This window comes from Porites lutea, chromosome 14 (assembly GCF_958299795.1).
Source record: "Porites lutea chromosome 14, jaPorLute2.1, whole genome shotgun sequence".
Taxonomy (NCBI): domain Eukaryota; kingdom Metazoa; phylum Cnidaria; class Anthozoa; order Scleractinia; family Poritidae; genus Porites; species Porites lutea.
Genome location: NC_133214.1, coordinates 11569380 through 11583643, shown reverse-complemented (window position 1 = coordinate 11583643; position 14264 = coordinate 11569380). Strand labels below are relative to the sequence as shown.

Genomic DNA, 14264 nt, shown 5'->3' with positions numbered 1-14264 from the left:
TTCCAGGTGTACAGTCGTGCACGGTCTTTTCAAACATGCTATTTTAAAGTTAAAGTGCAGGATAATAATGACAGAGGTGAATTATAGCTCATCAAATCTGTCTATTATGAAGGATTTCAAATATAAAGACTACCATTTTGGTAAAATTTGAGACTGCTAACCGTAACCTTGTCGCCGCAGTTTTAATGGTTCCTTGTGTTTGCTCTTCGGTAGTCCCGTTTGGACGTAGTACCAACTGAAGGTTAAAGCACACTCGTGGATATGTTCATGAAAGAAAGCGTGCATATCATCCAGTAAATTTTCCCCTTAAGTTCTTCCGGATTTTTGACCAATTTTTTTGCTTCCAAGCTCTTGATATTTGAAATGCGAATGTAATTGTTTTCGTTACAGTCAAACTGATCTTGCGCATATGTCACATGAAATGACAATGTAAAATTTTTTGTGCTCTTTTTTCCCTTACAGCTGATAACTAAGATTCGTTTCCTGTGGAGTACAACTAGGAATGGTGGCATAGTGAACTGCTGTCTCATTACAGTTTATCAGAAGTCTTGGTCCATTCACTATTACAACGGGACAGTGCATTTTTCCACTTTTGTTTTCTCCGACAACGTGGTTCTAATTCCACAAAGTTAAAGTCAGCTGTTGACAGAAACTGCTCTTGGAGTTCTAGATGGCGACGAGAGGGGTGCCAAATTAAAAATTAGTCATGAGATTTCTTACACTTATTTAATAGGGAATTGCCGCCGGACACGGTTGAAATAGAGACGTCCGATATGAGGATCGTCTTTTCTCGTCTCGTCTTAATCCGTTTTTGTTTAACCGCGTTGCTTTAACAACGTTCTTGCTGTGATAAGAGCTCGACGGATCTTAATGAAACTGCAAGCTGTCTACTTTTTCAGTAGGGTATCATTTTCCTAGGATGATTCACGCGTCATGTGTCTCAGACATTTATAATTAGCGTGGTTTTCTAAATAAATACTAAGAAAGCGGTACGTTAGCTCTGTTAGTGTGATCTAGGTTAGATAGCCAGTTGAAGCCGTATATATGTGGAATTCGATGCATGCAGATAAATAAGAAATTAATTGCTGATAAAAAAAATAAAAGAGTGGTATACGACATTTCGTATAAGGGCCTTTGCTCTAATAAGGGCCCTTCCCCGAATAAGGGACCGCTCCCTAAGCAACAATAAAAAACAAGCGCCTTCTTTGAAAAAGCGACCCCTTCCCCTTCCTCTCACTTTCTTAAATAGTCAGGATATCACGTTGAAAGTCCACCATCGGTATAAATAATTAACAATTATTGGACGAGGTTGAGCAAACTATCGTGATTTGTCAGTGTCTCGCAGATCAATATTTGGCCTCAGCCGAATCACGATATTTTGCGATAACCGAGTTCAATAATTGTTTGATCATTCGATCTCCGAGTTTGCTTGTTTAATGAATATCCTCAGGAAGCGAAGCGATCTGCCATTTTTAAGCAAGAGCGATCGCAAGAAGGAGAAAAGCACGGTTTCCTTTACGCATGTGCAGAATATTACTTGCAGCCAAACACAGTTGGACGGCATTGCGCATGAGCAGACCATTATTTGTAGGCAGTTGTTTGCAGGTCACGTGGTGGGCTGTCGGCCAATGAAAAGAAAGAAAAATTTGCTTCGAATGATAATAACCGTTATTCTTCGAAGTGGGGTTCGTTTATTAAAGGAGATACGGCATTGTTGTCTTCGTTACGGTATATACCCTTACTGTGAAAGTATCCCTCACCTAAAAATGACCCCTGACTGACTGAGCTTTAGAAGTAGCAGTTATTTGAAAGCATACACGGCAAGTGCCCATTTTTGTTTTCGTGCCTCTTTGTGACGACATCATTGCTGCTCTATGTGACGTGAGATTTTCTGCCTATAAGCGCGTGCGGGAACACGGCAAAATTGGATACTTCAAGAAAAAAACTAACTCGGAGCGACTACTCTCAAATAGAGAACCAGGCTAGTCACACCCTTGGTACACAAGATTTCAGCAAATTCTCCAAACTTCTTCCAGCGTAAAATCTTTAATCTTGCTCACAAAAGAACTAAAACATAACTAACTAAATCGTTACAGGAACCTGCTTATGTAGTGCATTGTACACTTTTCACTAACGTTAACAGTACATCTGAGTGACACACCACCAAGTGTAGAAACAATACTTAATTTATCCAAAATCCGTTTACGTGGTGTCTAATTCTAACAAAACATCATTTACGAAACAGGCTTATTGTTAACCCTTATCAGCTTAGCACTGAAACAGCGCTCTTGAGAGTTGTCAATGATATCTTGCACAACATGAATCGACAGCATGTTACGCTATTAGTCCTTTTGGATTTAAGTTCAGCTTTAGACACCGTGGATCATAATATCATGATTCGCCGACTTGAGATGTCCTTTAGAATCACAGGCACAGCACTGCAGTGGCTGAGGTCATATTTGTCTGGTCGCTCACAACATGTCATCGTGAATAGAGAACAGTCGAAGAGCTGGAATCTGCCTGTGGTGTACCACAAGGTTCTTGTTTAGGGCCTTCACTTTTCACCTTGTGTTCTAGAAAGTTCTTTGAGATAATAAAGCCTCATTTACCTGAAGCGATGCATATGCTGACGATTCTCAACTTTATCTATCGTTCAAGCCTAATAAGGGAGTAAATGAATCGGAAGCCATTAAGTCAATGGAGCTTTGTATCAGAGCGATTAGAAAATGGATGTGGATGGACAAACTTAAACGTAACGATGATAAGACAGCATTTATTATCAATGGAAGTAGACAACAAGTTGAAAAGGTTAGTGTCGCAGAATTGTCTGTTGGTGACATCAGCGTTGCTCCTGCTAGTACTGTACGAAATCTTGGAGTTCTGTTTGATCGAAATCAAAGTTTTACGCTCAAATTACAAAAAACATGTACAGGTTACTACTATCTGCACAATATAAGAAAGATCAGGAAATACTTAACGTTGGATTCAACCAGATGTTTGGTTCATGCACTGGTAATGGGGCGTGTATATTACTGTAACAGCTTACTCTACGGTCTCCCAAGAAATGTTATCAATAAGCTACAGCGTCTTCAGAATATGACTGCCAGGTTAATAACAATTAGTAAAATCTAACTAGTTGTCTATTATCAATGCTGCGTTCTGATTGGTTGAGCTACTACTAGGCTATATGTTAAAGCCTACTTGTAGCGAAAAGCGCGCGCTTTTTAGCGGCAAAAAAGAATTTAAGTCTAGCTTTAACTAGCTAAAAATTTTTTTCCTCGATATTTTTGACCAACTAGTTGAATTTTACTAAAACAATTATTCCTCTCGTCCTCATGGCCTCTGAGTTAATAGCCTATTCGGGCTAGAGGAATAATTGTTAAATACTCCGCGGTTTTGTCACATCACACCTGTACTGCGTCAGTTGCACTGGTTACTAATAGGTGTCAGGAATAAATTCAAGGTGATACTTAAAACATTTAAAGCAATACATGAACTGATTCCATGTTATATACAAAATTTAATCGAAGTCAAGGAGAAGTGCTCATACAACCTTAGGTCAAATGATGAACTGTTACTGGCTCCACCGACGCTCAAGTCTGAAAAGACCTTAGGCGACAGGACTTTCCAACTGGCTGCGCCGACTCTATGGAGAAAACTTCCAAGTGCATTTTAAAAGGATGGAAACAAGCTTGAAGCCAAACTAAAAACTTTACTTTTTAAAGAAGCCTGTGATTTATAGATTTACGACTCATTAATGACTTATCAATTAACGTTTTTAAGATAATTTCAATTACTTAGTTTCAATACATTTTTTAATGGAATCTTACAATTGCCTTTTTAATTCATTATGTAAAAAGAGATTTATGCTACATTTTTAGGTTTTTTTAGGAAATTTTACGTATAATTTTATACAATATTTTAATTTTTTTTTTTTTGATTCGTTTGTTTGTTTGTTTGTTTTGCTTTTTTTTTTTGGTTGTTAGTGCACATTAGATCATATATTGAAATGCTATTTTGCGCCTTATAAATAATAAATTATTATTATTGCTATTATTGTTATCATTCTTATTATCATCTCCTTGTTATTCCACCAAATATATTGCCATTCCCTTCTACTATCGAAAACATGAAACTCAGACCACTCCTGAAGTAACTCGGAATGGATCTTTTTAATGTCATAATTACAATGAAGTAAAAAGAGGCCCCCAAAACGTTACAACGAAAAACGTGAGTAGCTTCTCCAAGTACCATTATTGCACTGGAAGATTCTTTTCAGCCAGGCTAGTCGTAAAGATTTAGTCATACTTTCCAGATCGATCTTTTTCGTATTCATTAATTGTGGAAAGTGTTGTCACTTTCTCGGTTCCTTTCCACAAAAATTTAAATATCGTTTGATTTAACCCTTAAGCGATTTTCTTGGGGACCGGCAGAAGCGAGGAAATGTAAACGAATTTTGGTATGATTAAAGACTTGATAATTGTTACTTTTCCGTAGATAGAAAGACCTCTTTAAAGACCACATGTTAAAGGTTTTTGACACTGTCCTATCCCTCAATAAATAGTTTCGTGCAAGAGTTTGATATCGTATGAGTAATAAACACTTAGTAAGGGCTTTGATTGGTTCATCAGGTCATTTTATACCAAAAGGTTTTGAAGTTTTATCTCTAGACAATCCGATCCAGAACGGCCGTTGTGTCATCAGCGTATTGAAGGAGTTTTGTTTTTTCACCATCGGTTTTAATACCAATTATCTCTGTGACGAATAACCAAAGCAAGAGTCTCAACTGTTACCACGAACAAATACATGTATGGAGAAAGACGATCACTTTGCTTCACGCCCCTTTCTAGAGAGAAATAGTCAGTTGTGAGACCATTGTTGATAACACAACTTTCAATATTGTAATACAGTGTCGTAACCCAGCAAATAAATTACGGACCAAAACCAAAGGCCTCTAAACAGCGTAAAAGAAAGTTCCATTCTAAGGTGTCAAACGCTTTGTGGAAATCTATAAATATTATTAAACGTGGAATATTTTCTTTTAGAGAGAATTCCCTTAAATCAAAGATCGATCGAACAGTCTGCAATTTCAGCTATAAAGCGGTCCTTCACAAAACCACTTTGGTCATGATGGATTATGCTTGGTAGGACGTCTTTTATTCTGGTAGCTAAGACTTTTTTAGAGATAATCTTGGCATCAACGTTGACAAGTGAAATTGGTCTAAAAGAGAACGGTCCTTTCCTTTCTTTTCAATGAGAGTGATCGTGGCCTGTTTTTGGGAGAGTGACATTTCACCATTAGTGAAGCACTCGTTGACACGGTTGACGAAAGGATCGCTAATAATTGCCCAGCATGTGCTGTAAAATTCGATTGGAAGTCCACAATTGCTAGGAACTTTGTTACCCTGGAAACTTTGTAAAGCTAGAACACATTCCTATTCCGTAATGCTGCCTTCACACGAGAACTTTTGTTCATCTGTGAGGCTAGGGATATTTATACTATTCAAAAAAGTTTCTGTTGCTTGCTTGTTACCCAAATTCTTCTCGTATATAATTCTTGGTAGAAATGTTTTTCCTCACAAAGAATTTTGAACGAATCAGGAGTGAGCGAACCACTTATCTTCAATTTTCAGAATTTTTTCAAATGTTTTTGACGTGTTTCCTTTTCTTCAAATTGAGAAAATATTTGGTACTCTTTTCACCGTGTTCACACCCGGCCTCGTGCCCGTGCGCGTATGATGATACCTTGAAGTTCTTGTTCATAAAAAAGTTCCAATTTTTCTTTAGCCGTATTGAAATCGCTTGCATTTTCGTCGGTAGGATCGGATTCGAACCTTTGCTTTGCATTGTTAAATTTATCTTGCAATATGTTCTCCTTTTCTTTTTTTCCTTTGCTTTGCGTTTGGAAAACTGTACCACATGTGCCCTAAGATTATACTTATTCAATCCCAAATACATCTGGCAGCTCACTTCTGCCCTCGGCCAGCCAGACAGGCATTTTAGCCGTAACCTCCCTTTGGTAGCTATCTTCATCTAGAAGAGAACAGTAATGTGGTTTTGACTAATATTAAAATCCAAGGAAATGACTGCATGGTTGTTACTGTAATCGAATCCTGAAAGTATTTGTAATCAGCCAGTTGTCCAAGCGGCATAAAATCATTGGCGAGTTTTGGCTCTACATGAAGCTTTTTAGAAAAGGATTTTCTTTCTTCAAATGTCAACCAAATCAAGTTCGTCACGTACACAATCAATGGTTTCAATAACTGATTTCCTTGATAACATTGTACCACCTTTTTTTTTAACGAGGGCTGGATTCAGAGGACAATTAAAATCACCCCGTATAATTATAGTTGCTTCGTCGTCCAGATTTTCTTTTTGGAGTATCGTTCTTAAATTGTTAAGAAATTTAATGATGTCTTTATCCTTAGTCGGTGCATAGATATTTTCAGCACATACAATTTGTCCTTGATCTCCGCCTTCAGGACTCTCTCCTCCGCAGAGGCTCCAGCTAATTATCCCCATAGCAATAATCGAAAAAATAGAAAGGGCGCCGGGGACGATGGGAAGAGGGAAAAGGCAGGAGCCTCTCTTCTCTCTTTCCCCTTCCCATCGTACCCCGAGCGCTCTCTTTTCCTTTCTCCCCAGCCTCCCCACAACACAAAAGGAGAGAGCCTTCAGGATCAAATAGCGTCCCAGTGGGTCCTCAAATTTTAACAAAACAGTGCCATTAAACCCTGAAAAGAATGGCAACGCTGCATGAATTTGGACTTCCGCGTGACATAATCATATCACCTCCCCATTCATTTTTCCGTTGTCTTTCAGAGTCTTTCATGAGTTTCCTGCAGAAAGATAAGGTCAACCTTTTCTTTTCGATACCACGTAAAGATCGTTCGCCTTTTACGAAAGTTATTTATGCCCCTTACATTCAGTGAGAATAATTTACAAGTGTTCAATACCATCTTGGTGCAATCAGCGAAAAAAAGGTGAGGTTGAAGAAGCTAATCAGAACAAAGAATAAAACAAAAAGAGAAGAATGAAACATGTACATCATGAAACGAAGTATGAACTTTTGGACTGAGTACGTAAAAGAAAAGACAGAGTACTTACAAATTACAGTATCCATATCAAAAGAACAGCATATCACATATAAGTTGAATAACATCCTAATTACAGTACAAGGGGCCGAAAGATCCATAAACAAATATCAAAGTATTCACGAATACTTAACACCCAAAACAACTTAACACTAGGGGAAAAAAGTTAGGAGGAAAAAAAAAGAAAAACCCTTACTTATGCTCCAAAAGTGAAAAACAATCGAGTCTTTCCAGAGGAAGAAACTACCTTTCGTAAACTTTCAATCTATATTACGGACAACTCCCTCACTGTTGTGAAAAAAATACTAAGCAAGAAGTGCCTATTAACACTGGACATATTTCCCATCGATGAAAAGGTTCTCAGGCTCGGATTTTCTAAAATGCGCGCGTTTACCGTCTTTCCTGGCTTTTTTCAATTTGTCCATTTGCTTTTTCCTTAGTTCGTGTAACTCCTGAATGTCTTCAAAAGAATACCTTAAAAAGCGGGCTATAATTGTACGGCTACCATTTCCACTATCACTCCTCGGTTTTCCCATTCTATGTACACGTTGGAATTCAATGTTGCGTCCTCTATACCAAGAGTGTCTTTTATAAAATTAACAAGGACTTTTCGCGTCTCTTCAGCCGGAGAATTCTCTTGGGCCGAGGTTCCAAAGGATTCCGATATCCCTTAAGGTTTTCCCGGGGACTGTAAGCTTTCAAATGGACCAAGGGTCCCTCCCACCGTGCTACTCGCGATACACCGTGCCCGCTCCCGGACGGAGGCAAATTGTCGCTGTGATGTAAGCTTTGAGCGACCGTTCATTACTTCAGGTCCAGTTGCCCGGTGATACGCATCGCAAGAAAGAACTGATGGAAAAAGTTTAAAATCAAGCGCTTCGCTAGCGCTTGTGATGAAACCTGAGACTCCAGAAGCATCGAAAGGAAAGAAAAATTATCGGCAGATCCTTTACCGACAATTTTGGCGAGTTAAGACCATTTTTGGGGAATTTATGGTGCTTCGAACTGGGACGGTCGTGCTTCAGACTCGCCAGTCTTCTCATATTTTTCTTATTGTTTATAGTACAACTCAAAATATTGAACGTCGACAAAACGGCTTCCAAATAGCTCTAGAAGCAAAGAGACAGTAAATAACAAAACAAAAACACAAGTTGAGTCATTTGTATTTCTATTTTAGTAAAAAAAAATGGAATTTAGGACGTATTTTGTTGTTTTCCCTTACATTCTCTTACAAATTCAAAGTCTAACGAACTCCCAGAGAGTCCTTATTTAGCACCACGCCTGACTCGTCCCCAGTCGTCTCTAAGTCGTCTCTACTCGTTAATTATTTACTAGAGAAGCGCTTGGGTTATGCGCGCGAGCCCGTTCTAGTCTTCCACGCCGAATACTAATTATGAGAGACGACTGGGGAGTCAGGCGCCACGCCGTGACATAAAATCATGGGGAACCTTGTATCGTGCAGTAGTGATTCGAGATAACAAAGCTATACTCGAGCTATCTGTAGGTGAAAGTGATTTCCCTAGAAGGCCTGTACAGTATGATCTTATAATGATAATAATAATAATAATAATAATAATAATAATAATAATAATAATAAAAATAATAATAATAATAATATTTATCCAGGGAGCTCACTCGCCTTAGCGGTTTTCAGTGGGGCCTTTCAAATCATAAATGCAAAATGACGAAAAAAAAATCACCTACTTTAAAAATTAACTAGGAGTAATCGGAGCTCAGGAGAGTGCGTTCGATACGTTTGATAGGCGTACAGGTAGCAGTTGAGGCAGAAGGGTGGTTGCGATATAGGTAAATATGAGTATGGCATATTTTGAACGTAAGGGTTGCGTACAGCGAAACCTCGATTTAAACTGTGTATCATTATAAGAACGTTTTCAAAAGATATCGTATGGTTCGATGTCAAGTGCTTGTAATCGGAGGAGGCATTGGCCAGAGTGCGTCGGGCGTGTAAATGGAACATTTTGTTTCACTGGCGCGATTTACAGGGCGCAGTTGCTCAAAGGCCGATTAGTGCTTCACCCGGGATTGTTTTTCTTTCTTCAAACACATTCCTTCGGATAATTTTCTGTTATTTTTAAGAGCATCCAATCATCAACTTGTTGACAAAATGAATTACATTGAATTTACTGTTTTAAAAGCTTTCACATCTGAATTCAAACTTCGCACTAACCCTGTCAAAGCCTTCAATGGAACGTGTGTGCGACTCACGTCAATAACTTTTCCGGTAATTTGGTCGAGCGTGTTGATTTCAGTGACTCGAGAGTGGTGCTAGTGTGGGCTGGTTTATAAGTTTTTCCTAATAAATAACATAGAGTTAAAGTGTTCGTTTGTCCGGTACCGAAAATATCACAAGTTATGATCAAATGGCGCCGCGGAGCTTCACATCTCGGTAGATTTACTTTGTGGCACAACGGCTGCCGAGTTACATAACTCGGTAGATTTACTTTGTGATACAACGGCCGCCAAGCCACACATCTCGCTAAATTTACTTTGTGGCACAACGGCCGCCGAACTAAACCCGGTTTGATGCATGAACCGGGAGACGCAGACCTAAACACGATAATCTCCGATTTTAAAAAATGTTAGCCCCCGCTTATCTAAACAGCTGCCTCGATTTTCTTATCTCAATTTCTCTCGTGACTGACCTTTTTTATTGTAAATATGTTACTTTTTCACTTCAACTATTCGTAATAAATCTTAAGCCGTCTACACACCACCTGCCTCGATTAGCCTTGCTATTTGCAGGTGGTGTGATATGTGTATATTTAATGTAAGAAATAAAGATGTTGTTGTTGTTGTTGTACATTTTCCAAAGACAGTGACGAACCATGCTGAAAAATATGAAGGCTTAATCCAAAGTGAAATTTAACATCAAACTTCTGAAAGATGAACGATTTGGACGATCCAGCGAACATAGATCGATGTAAGCTTTACGAAGATTCAGCAAACTTTTTAAAAGATGAACGCTTTACGAAGACAGAATATCAGACCTCAGCAAACCTTTGAAAGATGAACGCCGAGGACACAAGAATCACCACATGAGTTAGCGCGTCAAAATGAGGCAAAACGTAAGCAAGCGCCTCAAAGCGAGGCAAATGTGTGTCGACGACGACGACGACGAAAATGCAATCTCAAAAAAACCTCTCTTATTAATTGCACAGGACACCCAATGATGCACAGCACACCCAACACAAATTAGGGGCTGCGTTCTCGTACCTCGAACGCAAAAACTAGGAAAAGATATAAGAAATTGATATTTACATATAATATAGGGCTCCTATTGATAACAGATATACTTTAAAGTATTTTGAAGGGATAACCCTAGTAATAAAGGTTTACTACTACTATAGTTTAATGTACTTCTTATTCAAGTGTTTGAATCGTCTCTCACAGATGAGTCGAACGCCCGTATGCGCAGCGAAAAGAAACATCAAATGGAACAGCTGAAGTTAGATCTCGGACCAGAAGAATTTGAGAGAATGCTACATAGTAATGAATTTCGTAAGTGGGAGGGCCAATTTAATGCGTACATACAGGACGTCTTATTTACGCAACGCCAACAGGCAGCTGGGAGTTGTATATTTCTTGCGTAGAAGAAGATATACCATGGACTTTTGCTTATGACCGCCAGAACTACGCTCGCTACCTCGTCCCATTCCTTAATGGAATGCGCGAATTGTCAGTCACAATGCCTGTAGTGTATCGTGCCTTTAAAGGCGGCCAGTTCTCTGTTCAGATGAGCAAAGATAATCCATTTGGTGGTAATGAAGCTGACAAGACAATTGAAAACACCATCGATAGAGACTGCAAGACTAGAGGTGGCTACGTCGGTTTCAGTGCGAACTTTACATCAGAGATCATTGGGTGATGAACGACTCGAGACGCAGCATGTGTAGGAAACTTCGGCGGGAACATTTATATCGATTTTACCCGACAAGACCTATGTTGTTACAATCGGTACAATCGCCTTCTTTGAATAAAGCGGTCACCTTACCACAATTCTAAATCGATGGAAAAGTGGTTAAAAAGTCTGGTCAGTATAGGTGCCATGCATTGAGCTGAGTCCTTCAATAATCGCGCGCTAATACGATCCAGTCCTATAGCTTTGTTAGTTTTTAAAATTTTCAATTGCTTGAGAACAAAGGATTCTGTGATACTACAAAAGGAAAACGATTTATTATTGCCGTTAGAGCGCGAAAAGGCAGGTGGGAAAAACTTTCTAGAATTGCCAGCTATAAGCCGGAGTTTTTCCTTAATTTTGGTGGCTAGCTTGGTTCCGATATGAGAGAAGTACGTATTCAGAGTCTGAGCTATTTCACTGGTTTCCGTGTTAAAACACCGTCTGCCTAAATTGAAGATATAGTCGAATTAGACTATGTAAGACTTACTAGACTTTGACGTGATCTCATTAAAGGTCTTCCACAACTCGCTGAGATTTCCTCCGGCTATTCTTGTTGATTAAATCTGAATATTATTCGGCCTTGCATTTCTTCACTTCTTTGTTCACCAAGTTCTTGATCTTTTTATACATTTCCCAATGGTATTTTGAATTCGTTTTTTATCGCCTTTCTAAGGAAACAGACCGAAAATAATCGTTGTTGTGTGTAAAATTATCTAAAAGCGGTAACTGTTGATCAGTAGGATGCTTAAAATGTGTGCAATTCCACAATAGACCTTGTCACGGTTTTCGACGCCATTTTGACGAGTAGGCAAACGCGTGAGAAATTACAGTGTTTGTATGAGAATCTAATGTCGAATAATTTCCGTAAAACGGCTATTCTGAAAAAAAATATATCAATTGTAAACTAAAGGAACAAAGCAAAATATTGTCCTAAAACATTCTGAGGGCGTACCTGTGCTTAAATTTCTCCAGAGGCTTGCTTTAGATTTTCCATATATTTGTCTGTAATTTTCCCGGGACTTTCTTAAAGACAAATGTATAGAAAATTTTACAAAGTGGTTCTAGGTCTTCTAGTGCATGTAACGCCCTCAAACTTTTTCAGGAGAATCCTTAGGAGTGAAGCTTTAGTTTACAAATCACATTTTTCCATAACAACCGTTCCACGGAAATTATTCGACATTAGATTCTCATACAAACACTGTAATTTCTCACGCGTTTGCCTACTCGTCAAGATGGCGTCGAAAACCGTGACAAGGTCTATTGGTTTCGGCTCCATTAAATCCCATACCAGCTGTAGAACATTTTAGAAGGAGCCACCCACAATGTGAGCAGAGTTACTGACACTATCTATTAGCACGAAAAAGCGTTGAAAATAAAGCCGTTAACAGCTATAACTAACTGTACGAGTCAACTAAATACAGAGACAGCACGCGCACTTCCTAATGGAGGCTAGCGCTCGCACATTTGCATCAAACTAAAGAAAAACATGCAGAAATAAAATAATAATAATGATGATAATAATAATTAATAACATATAACAAAGGATACTACGGTATTTTTCTTTATATACCAATAATCGCACCATGACGATTGAAGAATTTGGTAAGTGATTTTAGTAGCAAGGCATATTTGAAGCCTTGTCGCTGGAGGCGTGACGAGAGCTGATAGAGCTTCTGTATGAAGTCCACCTTTGATGTACAAATCCTGGTCCACCTCACCAGTTGAGATTAGAAATCACCTTGGCTTTACAACATCTGCAATTACTCAAGTAGATTAAGGCCTGGTACTAAGTCACTTGTGATTTTCATGCAAATTTTCCAAAAACCATTGTTAAAGACATCCTCCAGGAATAACAGATGGTAAGGTAAACTAACTTAAAAAAAATTGAAAAAAGAAATCCAAATCGCCAGGTCACATGATCAACCACGCCCTCTTCTGTTCGTAAATTACAACCGGCGATGCCCAACACTTCCTAAACCTGTAGCTCAAGTTTCTCTGTATCAAATCTTTGACCCTATAAAGTATCTACGGAATCAGCCTGGAATGGTTAGCGTCTCTACAGTTTGTAGGTGCAACAGGTGTTCATTAACTAGTGCCAGTCCTCCTCTAACTAAAATTTTCGTTGGAGAAAGACGTTAAATGACATCTCTTTCCACCCGTTTTTACAAAAAGACCATCAGTAGCCACTGTTTGGACCTACAAAAGACAAACGGTTTGCTTTCTACATAGTGCGCATTTCGACCCAAAGGATTTCTCGATAAAACAGGGCGTGGCTGGTCACGTGATGTAGTTATACAGACTCGTACCCAGTCGCTATTTAAGTAATTTTGGGGGCGAGAGAAGATTGGGGATTAGGTTGAGGAGCGCAATCTTCTCTCGCCCCCAAAAACACTTAAATAGCGACTGGGTACGAGTCTGGCAGTTATAAACGATTTTTTAAGATGAAATTTTACGATTTCTTAGTTATAATTAGCCTTAATTTATTAGACCTGGGTATCTTAAAAAAGCTTTACATTAGACCACTCCCCTTTAAAATTCTGAGGAATTTGTAAAGAACCAGGCCTTAATCTACTCGAGTAAATTATGCTTCAAGCGACGTCAAGTTTAATAGCCTAACATTTATTTCCTTCCAAGAAAATTATCAAACTGTCGAAATATATTTCTACTCATATCATGTTATTCCACTCAATAAAACAATATCTAATTATTTTTATTAGTTTCTTTCAATATTATTCCCTAACGGTATTGTTTCTACGTAAGTTACGCATCTTTACTAAATAAAATACTTTTCAATAACTATAATTACTCTTAAGCAGCAAGCACGTCACTTAATTCATGTATTTTTTTGCCGGAACGAAAAAGGTCTGTTGAACTTTGTAAGCAAGAGAATAAAGCTTGTTTACAGGATTAACTTAGGGCCTGTTTACATGGAGGTGGGGGACCCAAGGTAGGTGAGGTAAAATACGGCGGGTCACCCCAGTTATCATGTAAACGTGATCAAATTAAAATTAGAGATTATATGGACAAACGGGCTACCCCACCTAAGCGGGTTACCTCACCTACCTGATGTCCCCCACCTCCATGTAAACAGGCCCTTACTCGGTACAGCTTTCGAAAAAATAAGCTGCCTTTCAAACTTCTAAAACCAAAATTTCAAGGCCGCATACTTTCGAATTAAAGTCCATATCTAAATATTAATTATTGTTTCATTGGAAGAACTTAGAATATTATATGATCTTTTATACCCTACC

General features: G+C 38.6%; 1 protein-coding gene across 1 annotated transcript in view; it reads left to right on the top strand.

The window, feature by feature from the left end:
• Positions 1 to 1103, top strand: part of LOC140924267 (uncharacterized) — an 87103-nt gene extending 86000 nt beyond the window's left edge. Inside the window, exon 13 of the mRNA XM_073374303.1 lies at positions 463 to 1103. Within this exon, the coding sequence (XP_073230404.1) occupies positions 463 to 473 (11 nt within the window). The 3' untranslated portion in view covers positions 474 to 1103. The remainder of the gene's footprint in view (positions 1 to 462) is intronic.
• The last annotated feature ends 13161 nt before the right edge of the window (positions 1104 to 14264 follow it).